Source organism: Balaenoptera borealis (genome assembly GCF_965194805.1).
Source record: "Balaenoptera borealis genome assembly, chromosome: 6".
Taxonomy (NCBI): Eukaryota; Metazoa; Chordata; class Mammalia; order Artiodactyla; family Balaenopteridae; genus Balaenoptera; species Balaenoptera borealis.
The window spans coordinates 99,472-113,650 of record NC_138863.1 but is presented as its reverse complement, the minus strand read 5'-3'; the positions used below and the strand labels follow the sequence as shown (position 1 = coordinate 113,650).

The following is a 14,179-nucleotide window of genomic DNA, read 5'->3' as shown; positions in this document are numbered from 1 at the left end:
CACAGCCGGACCCATGGTTCCAGGACGCGCCGCACAACCCAGGAATCACGTACGGAGTGGTGCGTGCGTTTTGCTTCGCCCATCGTTTCTCTGGTCAAAAGGAGGGGATATTTATGGTTGAAGAATTTGTTAGCTGACCCTGTAAGTAGTTTTTGCAGGGGGTTTGGCTCGTGGGTTTGGGGAGCAGATAAATGGGCAGACGGATAGAGGTATGTGGAGGCTGACTTCCCCGGGGTCTGCACCTGGTCCTTTGGAACAGGCTCTGGGACAGACTGAGGAGGTCCTGAGAAGGGTTGGAGGCGACAGGCTCCTTCCATTTTGAAAGGGTCCGTCTTGTCACCCAAAGGTTATTTTCCAGGGCGGGGGGTGGTGAGTCATGATTCCAAGACTCTCCTCCAGAGTCAGAGACAGTTGGTGGACTTGGAGCAGAGGGGCCTGCAGGGTGGCCTGGTGTACAGGGCTGTGATCTGGTATGGGCAGAGCGAGGGTGCCAACACCCAGCATGGTGCAGGCACAGCCGGGGCCACTGTGCCTGGAGGGGCTACCAGAGAGGGAGAGCTCGGTGGGGGCTCCTTGGGCTAGGGCTACAGCCACCCCCTCAGCCCCCTGCATGGGCACGTGACAGGACTGCATGGGTGCCCCCATACACACACTGACCAGCAAAATTCAGGACCTTAGAATTGCTACGATTGGCTGGGTGATAACCAAAAAACTCCCAGAAAATGGCTGCTAGAAGTTTATTTCTCTCTTGAAGAAGAAATCCAGAGGTAGGCGACCCTGAAGTGGTATTGCGACTCCAACTGCCATCCAGGATTCAGGGTCTCAGCATGTGGTTTCCATCTGCAAGGTCACCTCATGGTCTAAGGTGGCTGCAGGAGTGCCAGCCATCACCTCTGCACTGATGAACTGAGAAGGTGAAAGTGGAATGGGAAAAGTAGGACTTTCCCTGGTTACCTGGTCCCATATTATGGAACCTTCCCCAAAGCACATCCCAGTAATTTCCTGTTCTACCTCATTGTCACACTTAGCTGCAAGGAAGAAAGATGTCACCCAGTTGAAAGAGAGCCAAAAGGAAGTTTGAGAAATGAACAAGTCACTTGACAGGATCAGCTGTAGTCTGGACACAGAGAAGGAAAGAATCAAGGAACTGGGAGAAAAATGAGAAGAAACTGCTCAGCATGCAGGGTACAGAGGCAGAGTCACGAGACAGGTGAATATAGGGAGGAGGCCCACAAGGAGGTGAACAGGCCGTGGGCAGAGCATTCACTGGGGGCGAAGGCTATGCTAAGTTTGCGCCTTGGAATTTCTAGGTGGCTCTGGGCGTGAACAGGCTGCAGGAAAGGCCCGCGAGGCCCGCTCCCAGCAGGGGCGAACGCAGCGATTCTCGAACCTGGAGCCGGCCGCCCGGGAGGTGCCGTAGCCCGCGGCAGGGGACACCACAGAGCAGGCAGCTCGCTGCTGCGGGCACTGCCGCCTGCCCAGGGCGAGGGTGGAGGCCCAACGGCCCAGGGGCAGAGTCCACGACCCTCATTCCGGGAGGGGGTCCGGATGAGGCCCGCTCTGTCCTGGGAGCTGCCAAACGGCCTGGGGGAGCATCCTTTCCCACCACCCGCGGGCGCCGGGGGGCTTGCTGGCCGCTGAGCACTGTCCCTGCCAGCGGACGTCCCTGTTTCACTCGCTCAGAGCCTCTTCCTCTCGTCAACACGAGCCGCCGTTGCACGGCCTTGGGCCCACGGAGAAACCCGCTTCCTTGGCACTGGACCGGCCAGCTCCTCGGCGGGGTCTTGGAGCCACACTGCCCAGTGGACAGGGCGCTGGGCGCCGCCTCCCCACGGTCACCGAGGGCGGCCTCCCCTGGGAGCTCGCTTGAGCCCTCCCCCCGCCGCCCCGGGCTCAGGCCCCTCCCGGCTCTGCTCGACCCTCGACCCTCGGCTGGTTCTTTCCTCGAGCCATGTCGCCATCTCACCGTCACCAAGTACTGGACACGCATGGGGTGAAGCTGGCCCGCGGTCAGGAGGGGAGCCAGACGCATGCGCACAGGACGCGAGGCGGGGCTTCCTCTGAGGGGAGGCGCAAAGCCCCCAAACAGGCGGCATCCCAGGTGGAGCTGCCAGGGGTACCAGGCCGGTGCCTCTGCTGGGAGGGGCGTGCTGGCGGCGGGTAGGGGGCACGCAGACAGCTTTGGGGGGCTGGCTCCCTCGGGTCCTGAGCTAAGACTTTAGAGTAATTTGTGAAGTTGTGCATTACCTTTAAGGCATTTTTACGTAAATGTACATTTCTAGCCAATAAAAAGTGTGAAGAAAGGAAACGTCATGGGAGGGACTTCCCTGGCCGTCCAGTGGTTAGGAGTCCGCACTTCCATTGCCGGCGGTGCGGGTTCCATCCCTGCTCAGGGAACTAAGATCCCGTAAGCTGCGTGGCACAGCTGAACAAACAAACACCAAAAAAAAAAAAAAAAAAAAAGAAAAAGAAAGAAAAGACATGGGAAAATTCGCAACGATACATGTTCAATAAAGTTCCTCAAGCTTTGTTTGTAATGGCAAAGACTTAGCACCGTGTTCAAGGACAGAGGCTGGGCAGGTAGATTATGCCCCAGCCACAGACTGCAAAATATCAGATATTTAGAAGAATGGGTATCACCGTCCATGCTATGCTGTGGGTAAAAGAAGCAGGCCTTAGGATAATATGTTTAGTAGGATTTCCTATTTGTGAAAAATAATTATGGAAATGTATATGTGCATAGGCACCGAAAAACACGTGGATGTCAGCACCACGATGACTATGGGCGATTTTTATCATATTGTAGTTTGTCCTTTTTATTTATCTGTTTCTGATTTTTCCTAAAATGAAAATCCACTGCTTGCGTAATAAAAAATACGCAAAAGGATCAGAAAAAAAGGGCTATTTCTCATTTCTCTGAGACAAATCCGGTTGCTATGGAGACGAGACGGTTGTCAAGGCGGCAATTGGTCGGTGCCGGAGGCGGGTGGGCGCTCGCTAGGAGCCGGAGCCAGCGCATCCCTCAGACCGCACTGCGGAGCCCAGCGCCAGCATGGACGGCGTGGATGTGTGGGCCAGCACCTTGGCCCAGCTGATGGCCAAGAGGAAGCCCCAGGACACCTGGGAGCTGGTCCCCGAGGAGAACCTGGCCTCAGGGCACCTGGACAGCAGCGGTTTCCAGTACCGGCTGCGGGGGCTCTCGAGGTGCGGCTGAGAGTGGGGTCTCCTGTGGGGTCCTGGGAGGGAAGGGCCGAGGCTACTTAACCACTTGGCTAGGCTGGGTGTGGCCTGGCCGGTGAGGAAGGTGGGGGGGGGAGGGGGGGGCATGTGTCTGCCTGGCCTTGGCACCCAACAGGTGGGTGGTGGGCCGGGTGTTGCTCCTCCCTTCCGGGAAGTGCGGGTGTTGGGGGAGCAGTCTCTTCATTGCCTTTCAGCACAGGCGAGCTGAGACCCTGCCTGGCAGTGCCGGCACCGCCAGGCCAGCCGGGGCCCTGCCAAGGGGTGGCTGGCGTGGTGGTGCTGCCCCCGCGTGGAGGACTTTGCTTGTTCACTGCAGCACCTCCTCGTTGCCATGGCAGCGCTGACAGCGGGCGCAGGGGGTGGGCAGGCACCCGGTCAGCGCCCGGCCCTGCACTGCACAGAGGCCTGAGGGGATGGAAGAAGGGAGCACGGGCCCCAGAGGAAGGAGGATGTCCCCGGCCTGGGCTGTGGCTGAGTGGGGGTTGACTCACGAGCCCCGGGGACCACGGGTCACCACGTGAGCCTCGCCCTTCCGCATCGTGATGACAGCTGCCGTCAGAGCAGCCAGGACGGGCCAGACCTGCGGGGGCCCTGCCCAGCCAGGCAGCCTGGTCCCCCAGGGGCCAGCTGGGAGGGGGCTGGGGGGAGAGGGGGCCTCGCAGACCAGTCACCGTGTGGACCCTGCAGGCAGCTACCCTTTGACACGGACGCCCCAGTTCCCCAGCGTCCGAAACCCCTGGAGTCAGGTGTGCCGTGGGATGCCGGCTTTCCCAGGTGTCAGGAAGTAACAGCCTTCGGTGCATCTGAGGGGCCCCTTCCAACCCGGTACTGTTCCCACAGCCCCGTGGAGGAGCCGCTCTACACAGGTGGGACGAGGACCCTGAGCGCACATTCATTTTCCGTTTTCATGGACAGAAATGCCAGCTGGTGGGATGGTCACTCGGGCAGACCCACCTCTCCACGTGCAGCCACTGGCCACGTGCAGCCATGACGTGCTCATTAATTAACAGATAAAGGAGGACGTCCAGTCCCTAGGGCACCATCCGTGTCCAGGTGCTCCCTGGCCACGTGTGGCTGGAGGCTGCATGCAGGGGCGCAGTGGGGACAAGCCCACCATCCGGGGAAGTTCCGGTGGACGGGGCAGAGGGTCACCTGTGACCTGACAGTCTGGAAACAGAAGCACACAGGGCCTTCAGCCTCCGGAGCAGCCCCCTCACCGTGTGAGGGCCAAACCCGCCGCCCAGGGAGTGGTGCCCGCAAGCGAGCGCAGGGCCACCCCGGCATCCTGGGGTCCCAGCCCCTCACCGCTCTCCTCACGCTTCTCTGCCCACCCCCAGCCTCCCCATCGCCTCTCTCCCGTGGGATGGGCTCCCCAGGTCCTTTCTGCAGCCCCCCGCCCCCGCACTGGGCATCACAGATGCTCTTCCTTCCCTCACTGTCCTGGTGACGTCTCCTCGGGCAGTTGAGACCCAGGTCAGCAGGCGACAGACCAGCAGCAGCAAGCGCAGACGTGGCCCTGCACGTGGCAGTCCGGGCTTTGCCGCTGAGGGCGTCTTGGTGCCAAACGGACGAAAGGCGTTTGCTTCGGCTTTTCAGGTTATGGGTGCAGCGAGGGATGTGCACACACGGGCTGGGGTCCTGAGTTCCGCTGGGCCCGGGGGAGGGCCACCCCGGCCCCGCTCACCCCCTCTCTCCTCCCCAGGCTCCAGTGTGGCCGCTGCCAGTGGGGCTGGTCCTCGGCCCACGTGCACATCCTCTTCCACCTGTGGTGGGACGAGGATGCCCGGCAGGGGCTGGTGAAGATGCGCATCTGGGCCCAGCGGTGCCGCCTGTGCCCGCCGGGCGGGGCCGCCTGCCAGGTCAGCCTGCTCAACGTGCGGCTCTTCCTCAACAAGCTGGTGCAGTTCATCGTGCAGAAGTGCTACGGGGAGGGCCCAGGCTCTGACCAGTGCCCCGAGATCTGCTTCGGCGAGCACTGCGAGGCCTGCGACCTGGGGGTCTGCTTCTTCCAGAAGCCCCCGGACCCCGCCTGGGGGCCCGAGGTCAAGAGCCCCAGCACCATCAAGGGCAGGTTCACCCTGTATGGCGGCAGCAACGTGGACGCCCCCACCGCCAGCCAACAGCTGCGCACACTTGGCTGCGGGCTTGTGGTGGACCGCTCCAGGGGCTACACCCCCAACTCCATCACGGTCCCCCTCTCCGTGGCCGACTTCATCAAGAACCCCCTCTCCGAGGGCAGGGACTTCTTCGGCGAGGATGAGGAGATCGTCACTGTCCCCTTCTCCCTTGTGCGCAAGGACAAGGGGCCCGTGGCCGACCCTGCCGGGCCGCTCATCGTCGGCAGGGGCTCCCTCTACCTGCCCACCAGTTCCAAGGCCACGTCCAAAGGCAAACGCTTCCCGGTGAACATCAAAGCCCCCGTCTTCCACGGCAAAGGCCTCCTCCTCAGCGGCACCAAGGAGATGACGGGCTTCATCTACAAAGGCCACGGCTGCGTCTCCGACCCTGATGAAGATGAAAATGAAGACGAAGATGCAGACGACGGCTGGGGCCCCGCGTTCGGCAGCAGCGGTCCCATCATTGAAGTCACTGAGGGAAACGGCCTGCGGCCAATGACCTACATCATCGGCCTCATGAACAACGGGGAGGGCTCCGTCACCTTCCCCTCTTCCTTGACCAATGTGGTCCTTGAAGGCGAGGACCCCTTTGACCTCATCTACGGCTCCCTCACCTTCCCTTTCATCTTCGCCGACAAGGGCAAAGGCGGGGCTTCCTCTGCTGGCATCACCGAAGGCAAAGGGAAGGAGGATGGCGGCAGCGGCCCTGCCACCGCTGGCCGTGAGCCCCTTCCAGGGACCAATGCCGGTGGCCCCGTCCCCATCAGCGAGGGCTCCGTCACTATCCCCTTCTCCGTCCTCAGTATCATTCAGAGCAAGGGCTCTGGCAACGATGCCAGTGGCCCTCAAAGCAATGGCCTTGTCACTCATGGCTTTTCCAAGAAGCAGAGGCACCCGGGGCCCAGGGCGGGCAAGTCCGGCCCTGGGTCCTACTGGGAGGAGGACTTCTGCTGGGCCGAAGGCTTCTGCTTCGACCCCTACGAAGAAGTCTGGATCTGGGTCTCCATGACCGTCTGCATCCTCTGGATAATGTACCTGTACAAGTTCAGCCCTGACCACTCCCCGCGGGTGTGAAGTGTGGCGCCTCTCGTTGGTCCCCACTTCACCCCCCAGCAGGGCCGCCTGGGCAGCCAGCGAGCCCAGTGACCTCCCTGTCCCCCCAGCAAGCCCCCGGCTGCCTTGGCCGCCCCCTGCTTCCGTGTTCTGTCTCCTGCCGTGAGTTGTGGTGTCGTGGCAGCTCACGCCGTGGTCATCCCCCGAGCTGACCGTGTGTGTTCCAGGCGCTTTTCTGTACGTGTGTTACACTCCGATAAAATAAAAGTTAAGAAGCAGCAGCCACACGGCACTTGGGCTGAGCTGAAGGTGTGAGGTGGGAGGGCGAGGTGGGCACACGGGCCGACCCCTGGGTCCCAGTCCCCGCAGGGTCTCCTTCCCTCGATGGCTTCTGGATCACTGGACGGGATGCTTGAACCTGTTCAGCACAGGCTGTCAGGGCGGGGTGGGCGGTGGGGGAGAGGAGGTCCTACACCACCCACTCTGCGAAGATCACAGCCCCTTGAGGTGTGGTTGGCAAGCCTCTTCCTCCCCCCCACCGCCCCCCCCCCCAACACCAGGGTCCCAGGAGCTGAGGAGGTACCTCCCCCATGGGAGGGGCAGGAGGCCAGCCAGCGCTTTACCAGATTCTGTTCACGGTTCCCCTGGAGCATTTACATCCACAGTGCTGTTCTGGATTAAGAAACGCCATCTGTGCTGTAGGTCAGAAAACTGTCCTGTCACTTGTATGCACACCCTGGATTTCCATCTTAAAGGCCGTAGGTCCGGTTCTAAGGGGCAGGGGTGTTGGGCCATGTGGGTCCAGGCAGCTGGGGGCGTGACAGCGGGCAGCTGGGTCAGGCCACCCTGTAGCCCCCCATGCAGAGCCAGCCCCAGGACCCTGGTGGGGTGTTGTCTGCAGAGCCCTGAGGTCTGAGACTTGCATCCCCTGGCTGGATGAGAGTTTGGGAAGGCCTGCCCTGTGGGGAGGGGTGAGTGGATGGAATCCAGTGGTGCTGGAGATTCAGCCCTCAGGCCTGCCCTCGAGGTGAGTGGGGAAGGCGGGGCGGGGCTCCCGCACAGACAGGGCTGCCTGAGACGGCGGGGGAGGAGGGGGCTTTACATCAGCACCAGAGCGGCATGTGCCAGCCCCATGCCTGCCCACAGAGACCCCACACGACACCAGAACCACGGAAGTTTCCACCCTACAGGGGAGGCCAAACCTGCACGCGACGTGAGCCTGGACACCTCAGCCAGTCTGAGCAGAGCCTCACCAGACAGCACGAGGCCAGGCCACCAGGTGCCCTATGCGCTAACCTCACCCTTAGCTAACCTTAGTGCGAGACCCACCCTCCACCCTCAGTGGTGTGTCTACACTGAGTAAGACCCTCACTATTTGGGCAGGATCCACCCTCCACCCTCAATGGTGTGTCTACACTGGGTGAGACTCTCACCCTTAGTGCAGGACCCACCCTCCCACCCTCAGTGGTCTGTCTGCACTGGGTGAAACCCTTACCTGAGAGCAGGACTGAGCCTCCCACCTTGGTTTTCCCATCTACACTGTGGTGTGACGACCTAGCCGGGTGGTGTCTGTGGTGGTTGGGGTTCTAATTTACTTTTATTTTTAATTTTTTTATGACATAAGCACTGTTTTATTCGGGGGAATCAGGAAAGGCCTTTTGAGAGGCCTCTCTCCTCTTTTGAGAGAAGGCTTTTGATCAGGAGACTTTTGAGAAGAGGCTTGATGGAAATAAAAGTAGCAAAATGAGGATTAAAATAAGTAAATCTATAGGATTTTTCAGTTAGGAAGCCACTTCAGTTAGGAAACCACCTTTACAATGATGAGTGGAGTGTGGGGGATGAAATCTGAGTGCAAAGGGCTGAGAATGAGTAAGAGGAGACAGTGTTATTCTTTCCAGTAGTTCGCTGCAAAGGGCAGAGGAGAGACAGACAGGGGAGAACACGCATATCTGAAACAACACAGGATCCGATAGGTCTCTGCTTGCAATTACCATCGGACTCTTAGCTCCCTTCCTGGGGCCACCTTTTCTGATTCCGTTTTCTTTTAGCTTCAGGTAGTCTTTTCCCCTGCCTAGCTGTCCTCTTCGGCCCTGCCCAATTCCTTTAGGGAGCTGTCTTTAAGCCCCATGTCACATACTAGGCACCACAAGGAGGTGACCGCCTCCTTGAACTCTTGCGCTGATGGAGGCTTTTATTTCTTCAGCTTTTGCACAAAGTTATTCTTCAGTTGCTTCCTCCTTCTGTCTGTTCTCCCCTATCCTGACTTCGGCCTTCATTGTTCACTTTCCACTTTCAACCCCGCCTTGTCTTTTAGACTAGATTTTCAGCATTGTCTTCTTACCCATAATCTTGTCTACCTGTTTTCCAAGAATTAAGTCCTTTCTGTACACTGCTTTGGGCTGCCTCTCAGTCCAGCCCCAGGAGATATGGTGTTTCCTGAAGATACAGCAGAGGAAACCACAGATTAGGTTGTTAACCTGCAGTTCTGGATCACCTCCTTGGTAAGACCATGGCCACTTCATGCCCAAATTAAAGTCCTCCATGGCTAGCCAACCTGGCACTAGAGGTAGAACATTACTCTAGGGACTTCCCTGGTGGCACAGTGGTTAAGAATCCGCCTGCCAATGCAGGGGACACGGGTTCCAGCCCTGGTCTGGGAAGATCCCACATGCTGCGGAGCAACTAAGCCCGTGCGCCACGACTATAGAGCCTGCGCTCTAGAGCCCACGAGCCACAACTACTGAGCCCACGTGCTGCAACTACTGAAGCCTGCACGCCTAGAGCCCGTGCTCTGCAACAAAGAGAAGCCACCGCAATGAGAAGCCTGTGCACCGCAACGAAGAGTAGCCCCCGCTCGCCACAACTAGAGAAACCTGCACACAGCGACAAAGACCCAACGCAGCCAAAAAAAAAAAAACCAAGACCAAAAACAAACACCCCTCCCTCGCCAAAATAGAAAACCATTACTCTAATAACTGGAATCCCTGGGCTCATTAACCATTCACGGAGCCCAGGGCCGAATTGCTGGCTCTACATTGAGAGGCCCAACCCCCACGGCTCTGAGAGCCCTCCGAGTTCTGAGGTCTGTTTTCCCAGAGGTTCAGTTCTGCTCTTCTCTAACTGATAGCATGCCAAGTGTGCATAAAGCACTTTTGCTGAACTGGGGGGTCTGACCGAAAGGGCAGTTGCAGTTCCTGCGCTGGGGTCAGCACGGACAGTGGGCGAGCTCCCTCTGCCCCCACCTGTCAGGGGCCCCCTGCCTCTGGCTCTCTGGCTTTGCCCGGAACTGGCTGCGTGGAGGCTGTGCCGTCCATAGGGGCGTCCCCTCTGTTCCTGGTTCCAGTGCGACCGCTGCTGGCGCAGGTCTCTCCCTCCCCAGCCCTGGCCGAACAGCAGCGTCACCTCCATGGTTTCCAATTTCTAGATAAACTAAAATTATTTCCCAGATGCAAAGCTTGCCTGGGTGGCTTAAACTGGATGTTGTGACAGTGAGAATTTCAGCGCTGGTCGGTCACTCTTCCTGTGGATGTTCAGTCCGGGAGTCCGACCACACCGGCTCAGAGGGCGGAGTCACCCTTGGTCCTGGGGTAGGTTTGGGGAATCTGCCCCCAGCACCACCTCCCAACCGCCTCCCTCCCGTGTGGGTGGGGTCTGCACCAGCTCCTGGCTTCTGGGACCTCCTGGTGGTCAGCTGGGCCACCCCAGGCAGACAGTAACCTGCCCCTCCCCCACCACCACCACCGGCCAGCGCCGTGCGGCGGGCGGTCCTGGGCCTGCTGGACTCACGGTAACGGTCTGTGCCTCCCCGGGCCCTGCTGGCCGCACACCTTGACCTCATCTCTGTCCCTCCCATCGCCCGCCGGCCCCGCGCACGTGCAGGGAGAGGGAGGGTCGGGTTCCCGTATGGCCCCTCTGGGTCTTCAGCACCCCTCGCCCTAGGAACCTGCGAAGAGCGGTGTCCCCTTAGGTGTGAGCACACGGGGACCTCAGTAAGGTCCCCACCAGCCGGAAGCAGAAAATGTGGGGAGCGCTAGAGTCCTCCAAACAGAGAGTGGGGAGAGGGCGGCATCACGGATGGCGTAAGAGGTGGGGGTGCAGCGCCTCCGGGTCCGGGGGTCCTCAATAGGCACTCCCAGCCCCGCCCCGTCCCTCCCACCCTTCCCCAGCCCCTCGGTCTCCTGCCGCCCCAGGCCCCGCCCCCAGCTCCGGCCCCTCCTCCTGCCCCCGCCCGGCCGCCCGCATTGTCCTGCGGCGCCCCCGTGTGGCCGCTGCCGGGAAGTGCAGTCCTGCGATGGGGGAGGCGGGAAGGCCCTGCCGCTCTTTAACTGTTTACTGTTTAATCAGAAGGTTCCTTAAAACCCAGCAAACTCCACCCATCGTCAATATCACTAGCACACGTTTTCATAAATAATTAAATTTCATTTAATTACTTAATAATTAATTCATTCAGAATTAAGATTCAGGAATACCATGAAAGCGAGAGCAATACCCACACTTGATCTGTGCACCCCCCATGGCCCCCCCCTCCCCCCCCCCCGCCAACATTCAGGCGTGCGGGCTGAGTGCGTGGTCAAGGGAAGTTCAGGCTCGCGGACACTGGATAAAACGCCAAGGGCGAGCCTGGGGCTCAAATCCAGGGCAGCCGGCGCCCCAGCCCCTGTGCAGGCTGAGTGACCACATTGGGCCTAAGAGGACTAAAGGCAGACACGTTTCAAATGTAATTACTATTAGTTCAACCAAAGATGGGGCACTTAAAGTGTGAACGATTTCCTGATCTCTTGCCCTCTAGGGAGAGGCCATAGGGTCACGGCCGGCCGGGGACACAAACCCCTGCTCTCCTCAGCCTGTTTCCAGAGCAGGTTCAGGGGACCACACGCAGGGCAGGGGGCTTGATCTGGCCAAACCTGACTAGCTGGTGCCCCTCCCGAGGACGGGGGCGGCGGCTGGGCTGCACCATCTTTTCATCACCTGTTCTCTTAGTTGAAAGATTAGACGGCAGACTGTTGACTTTCATTATGATGAAATAAAATTCATATTTTATGGCAAGATGAGAAAAATTTTAAACAAAAACGTTCCCTTGCCCGTTTGGGCCTCCTCCCTCCCCTTTAGTGTGTGCTGTGCATCTGCGTCAACCAGACCTCCTTAGGAGGGAACCTTCCTTCCTAATCCTGTGAGGGCCCACAAGGACCCGTGCCCCACTATTCACTCTGTACGTGCAGGTCTGGATTATGTGAACTGTCAATAATACGTCATTTGATGCATAACTCTGTCTCAAGACCTTATGTAAATGGGCTTTGACTTCTAATGGGCAGAGCACTCCCCAGCGCTTTCTGAAAGACTCTCCGCAGTTATAATCCTGAGGTTGGCTAGAGTAAAATTTTCTATTTCTTTCTTGGATTGACTATTGATTAATTTTCATTGACAATTAGGAAACACATCTGTTTTGTAGTCCAGATGTTCTCATCCGCTAGGGCAGTCTGGCATTCCCTTCTAGAAAGTTATACAGCTCTAGTCAGAAAGGGGCTGGTGAGTGTGCCCTGCCCTCCGCGTGGCCTTGAGTGGAGTGCGTGGGACAGAGGGCCATGTTGCTTCCTTTCCCAGGACATGTGACTCTAGACACGGGGTGTGGGCTTTCTTCTGGGGGGAGCTGCTGCTCCGGGGGCCTCGCAAGAACTGCACACTTAGTATTTGTGATTTGAACCACTGGGTCCATTTTCATTATGAAAGTAAACGAAAAATTCTGGCTCCCGGAGACAGAAGGTTAAGAACTGCTTCCTGGGACGTCTGCAGTTTTTCTCCTCAAGTTTCTTCTCTGCGTTATCCAGCAGCATGGTTCTCTCTAGATAACACAAAATGGGATTTGGGGTGTAGTCTTTAACAGTCAAAATACTGACATATCTCGGAGATAGTGGGGTTCAGTTCCAGACACTGCAATAAAGTGAGTCATATGAATTTTTTGGTTTCCTGGTGCATATGAAAGGTATGTATATACCATACTGTAGTCTATTAAGTGTGCAATAGCATTGTGTCTAAAATACAACGTGCATACCTTAATTAAAAAATACTTTATTGCTAAAAAATGCTAACCAATGTCTGAGCCTAATCTTTTTGTGGGCGGAGGGCTTTGCCTCGATGGGGTGGCTGCTGACTGATCAGGGTGGGGGTTACTGAAGTCTGGGGCAGCAATTTCTTAAAATCAGATGACAATGAAGTTTGCCTCATTGATCGACTTTTCCTTTCATGAAAGATTTCTCTGTAGCATGCAATGCTGTTTGTAGTCTTTTACCCAGAGTAGAACTTCTTCCAAAACTGGAGTCAATCTTCTCAAACCCTGCTGCTGCTTTATCAACGAAGTTTATTTAATTTTCTAAATCCTTTGTTGTCATTTCAACAGTCTTCACAGCATTGTCACCAGGAGTAGATCCATCTCAAGGAACCACTTTCTTTGCTCACCCATAGAAGCAACTCCTCATTGCTTAAAGTTTTATCCTGAGACTGCAGCAATTTAGTCACATCTTCAGGCCCCACTTCTATCCTAGTTCTCTTGCTATTTCCACCACATCTGCAGTTCCTTCCTTCACTGAGGTCTTAAACCCCTCAAAGTCATCATGAGGGCTGGAATCAGCTTCTTCCAACCCCTGTTAATGTAGGTATTTGGACCTCTTCCCATGAATCACGAGTGTTCCTAATGGCACCTAGAATGGTGAGTCCTTTCCAGAAGGTTTTCAATGGACTCTACCCAGATCCATCAGAGGAATCGCTGTCTTATGGCAGCTATAGCCTTGTGAAATGTATTTCTTAAAAAATAAGACTTGAAATTTGAAATGACTCCTTGATCCATGGGCTGCAGAATGGATGTTGTGTCAGCAGGCATGAGAACAACCTTCATCTCATTGCGCATCAGAGCTTTTGGGTGACCAGGTCCATTGTCAATGAGCAGTAATACTTTGAAAGGACTCTTTTTATTCTGAGCAGTATATGGTTTAAAATGTTCAGTAAACCATGTTGTCAAGAGATGTGCTATCATCCAGGCTTTGTTAGTCCATTTATAGACCAAACACAGTAGATTTATCATAATTCTTAGGGGCCCTAGGATTTTCAGATGGTATATGAGCATTGGCTTCAACTTGAGTCACCAGGGGCATTAGCCCCTTTGAAGCTCCAAAGCCAGGCATTGACTTTTCCTCTATAGTTATGAAAGTCCTAGATGGCATCTTCTTCCAGTAGAAGGCTGTTTCGTCTACACTGAAAATCTGTTGTTTAGAGTAGCCACCTTCATGAATTTCCTTAGCTGGATCTTCTGGATAAATTGCTGCGTCTTCTACATCAGCATTTGCTGCTTCACTTTGCACTTTGATGTTATGGAAACGGCGTCTTTCCTTCAACCTCATGGACCAACCTCTGCCAACTTAAAACTTATCTTCTGCAGCTTCCTCACCAATCTCAGCCTTCGCAGAATTGAAGAGAGTTAGGGCCTTGCTGTGGATTAGGCTTTGATTAAGTGAATATTGTGGCTGGTTTGATCTTCCATCCAGACCACTCAAACTTTCTCCATACCAGCAATAAGGCAGTTTCACTTTATATCATTCATGTGTTAACTGAAGTGGTACTTTTAATTTCCTTCAAGGACTTTTCCTTTGCATCCACAGCTTGGCTAACTGTTTGGTGCAAGAGGCCCAGCTTTCACCATCTCTCAGCTTTAGACCTGCTTTCCTCACTGAGCTTCACCATTTCTAGGTTTTGATTTAGAGTGAGAGACATGCGACTCT

General features: G+C 56.4%; 1 protein-coding gene across 1 annotated transcript; it reads left to right on the top strand.

Annotated features, from left to right (window-relative positions):
• The first annotated feature begins 534 nt into the window (after positions 1–534).
• On the top strand, positions 535–6,695 carry RTP5 (receptor transporter protein 5 (putative)). Its single transcript, XM_082396469.1, has 2 exons — positions 535–3,204; positions 4,943–6,695. Exons 1-2 carry the CDS (start codon positions 3,053–3,055, stop codon positions 6,429–6,431), a joined length of 1,641 nt encoding a protein of 546 aa, XP_082252595.1. The 5' UTR covers positions 535–3,052; the 3' UTR covers positions 6,432–6,695.
• The last annotated feature ends 7,484 nt before the right edge of the window (positions 6,696–14,179 follow it).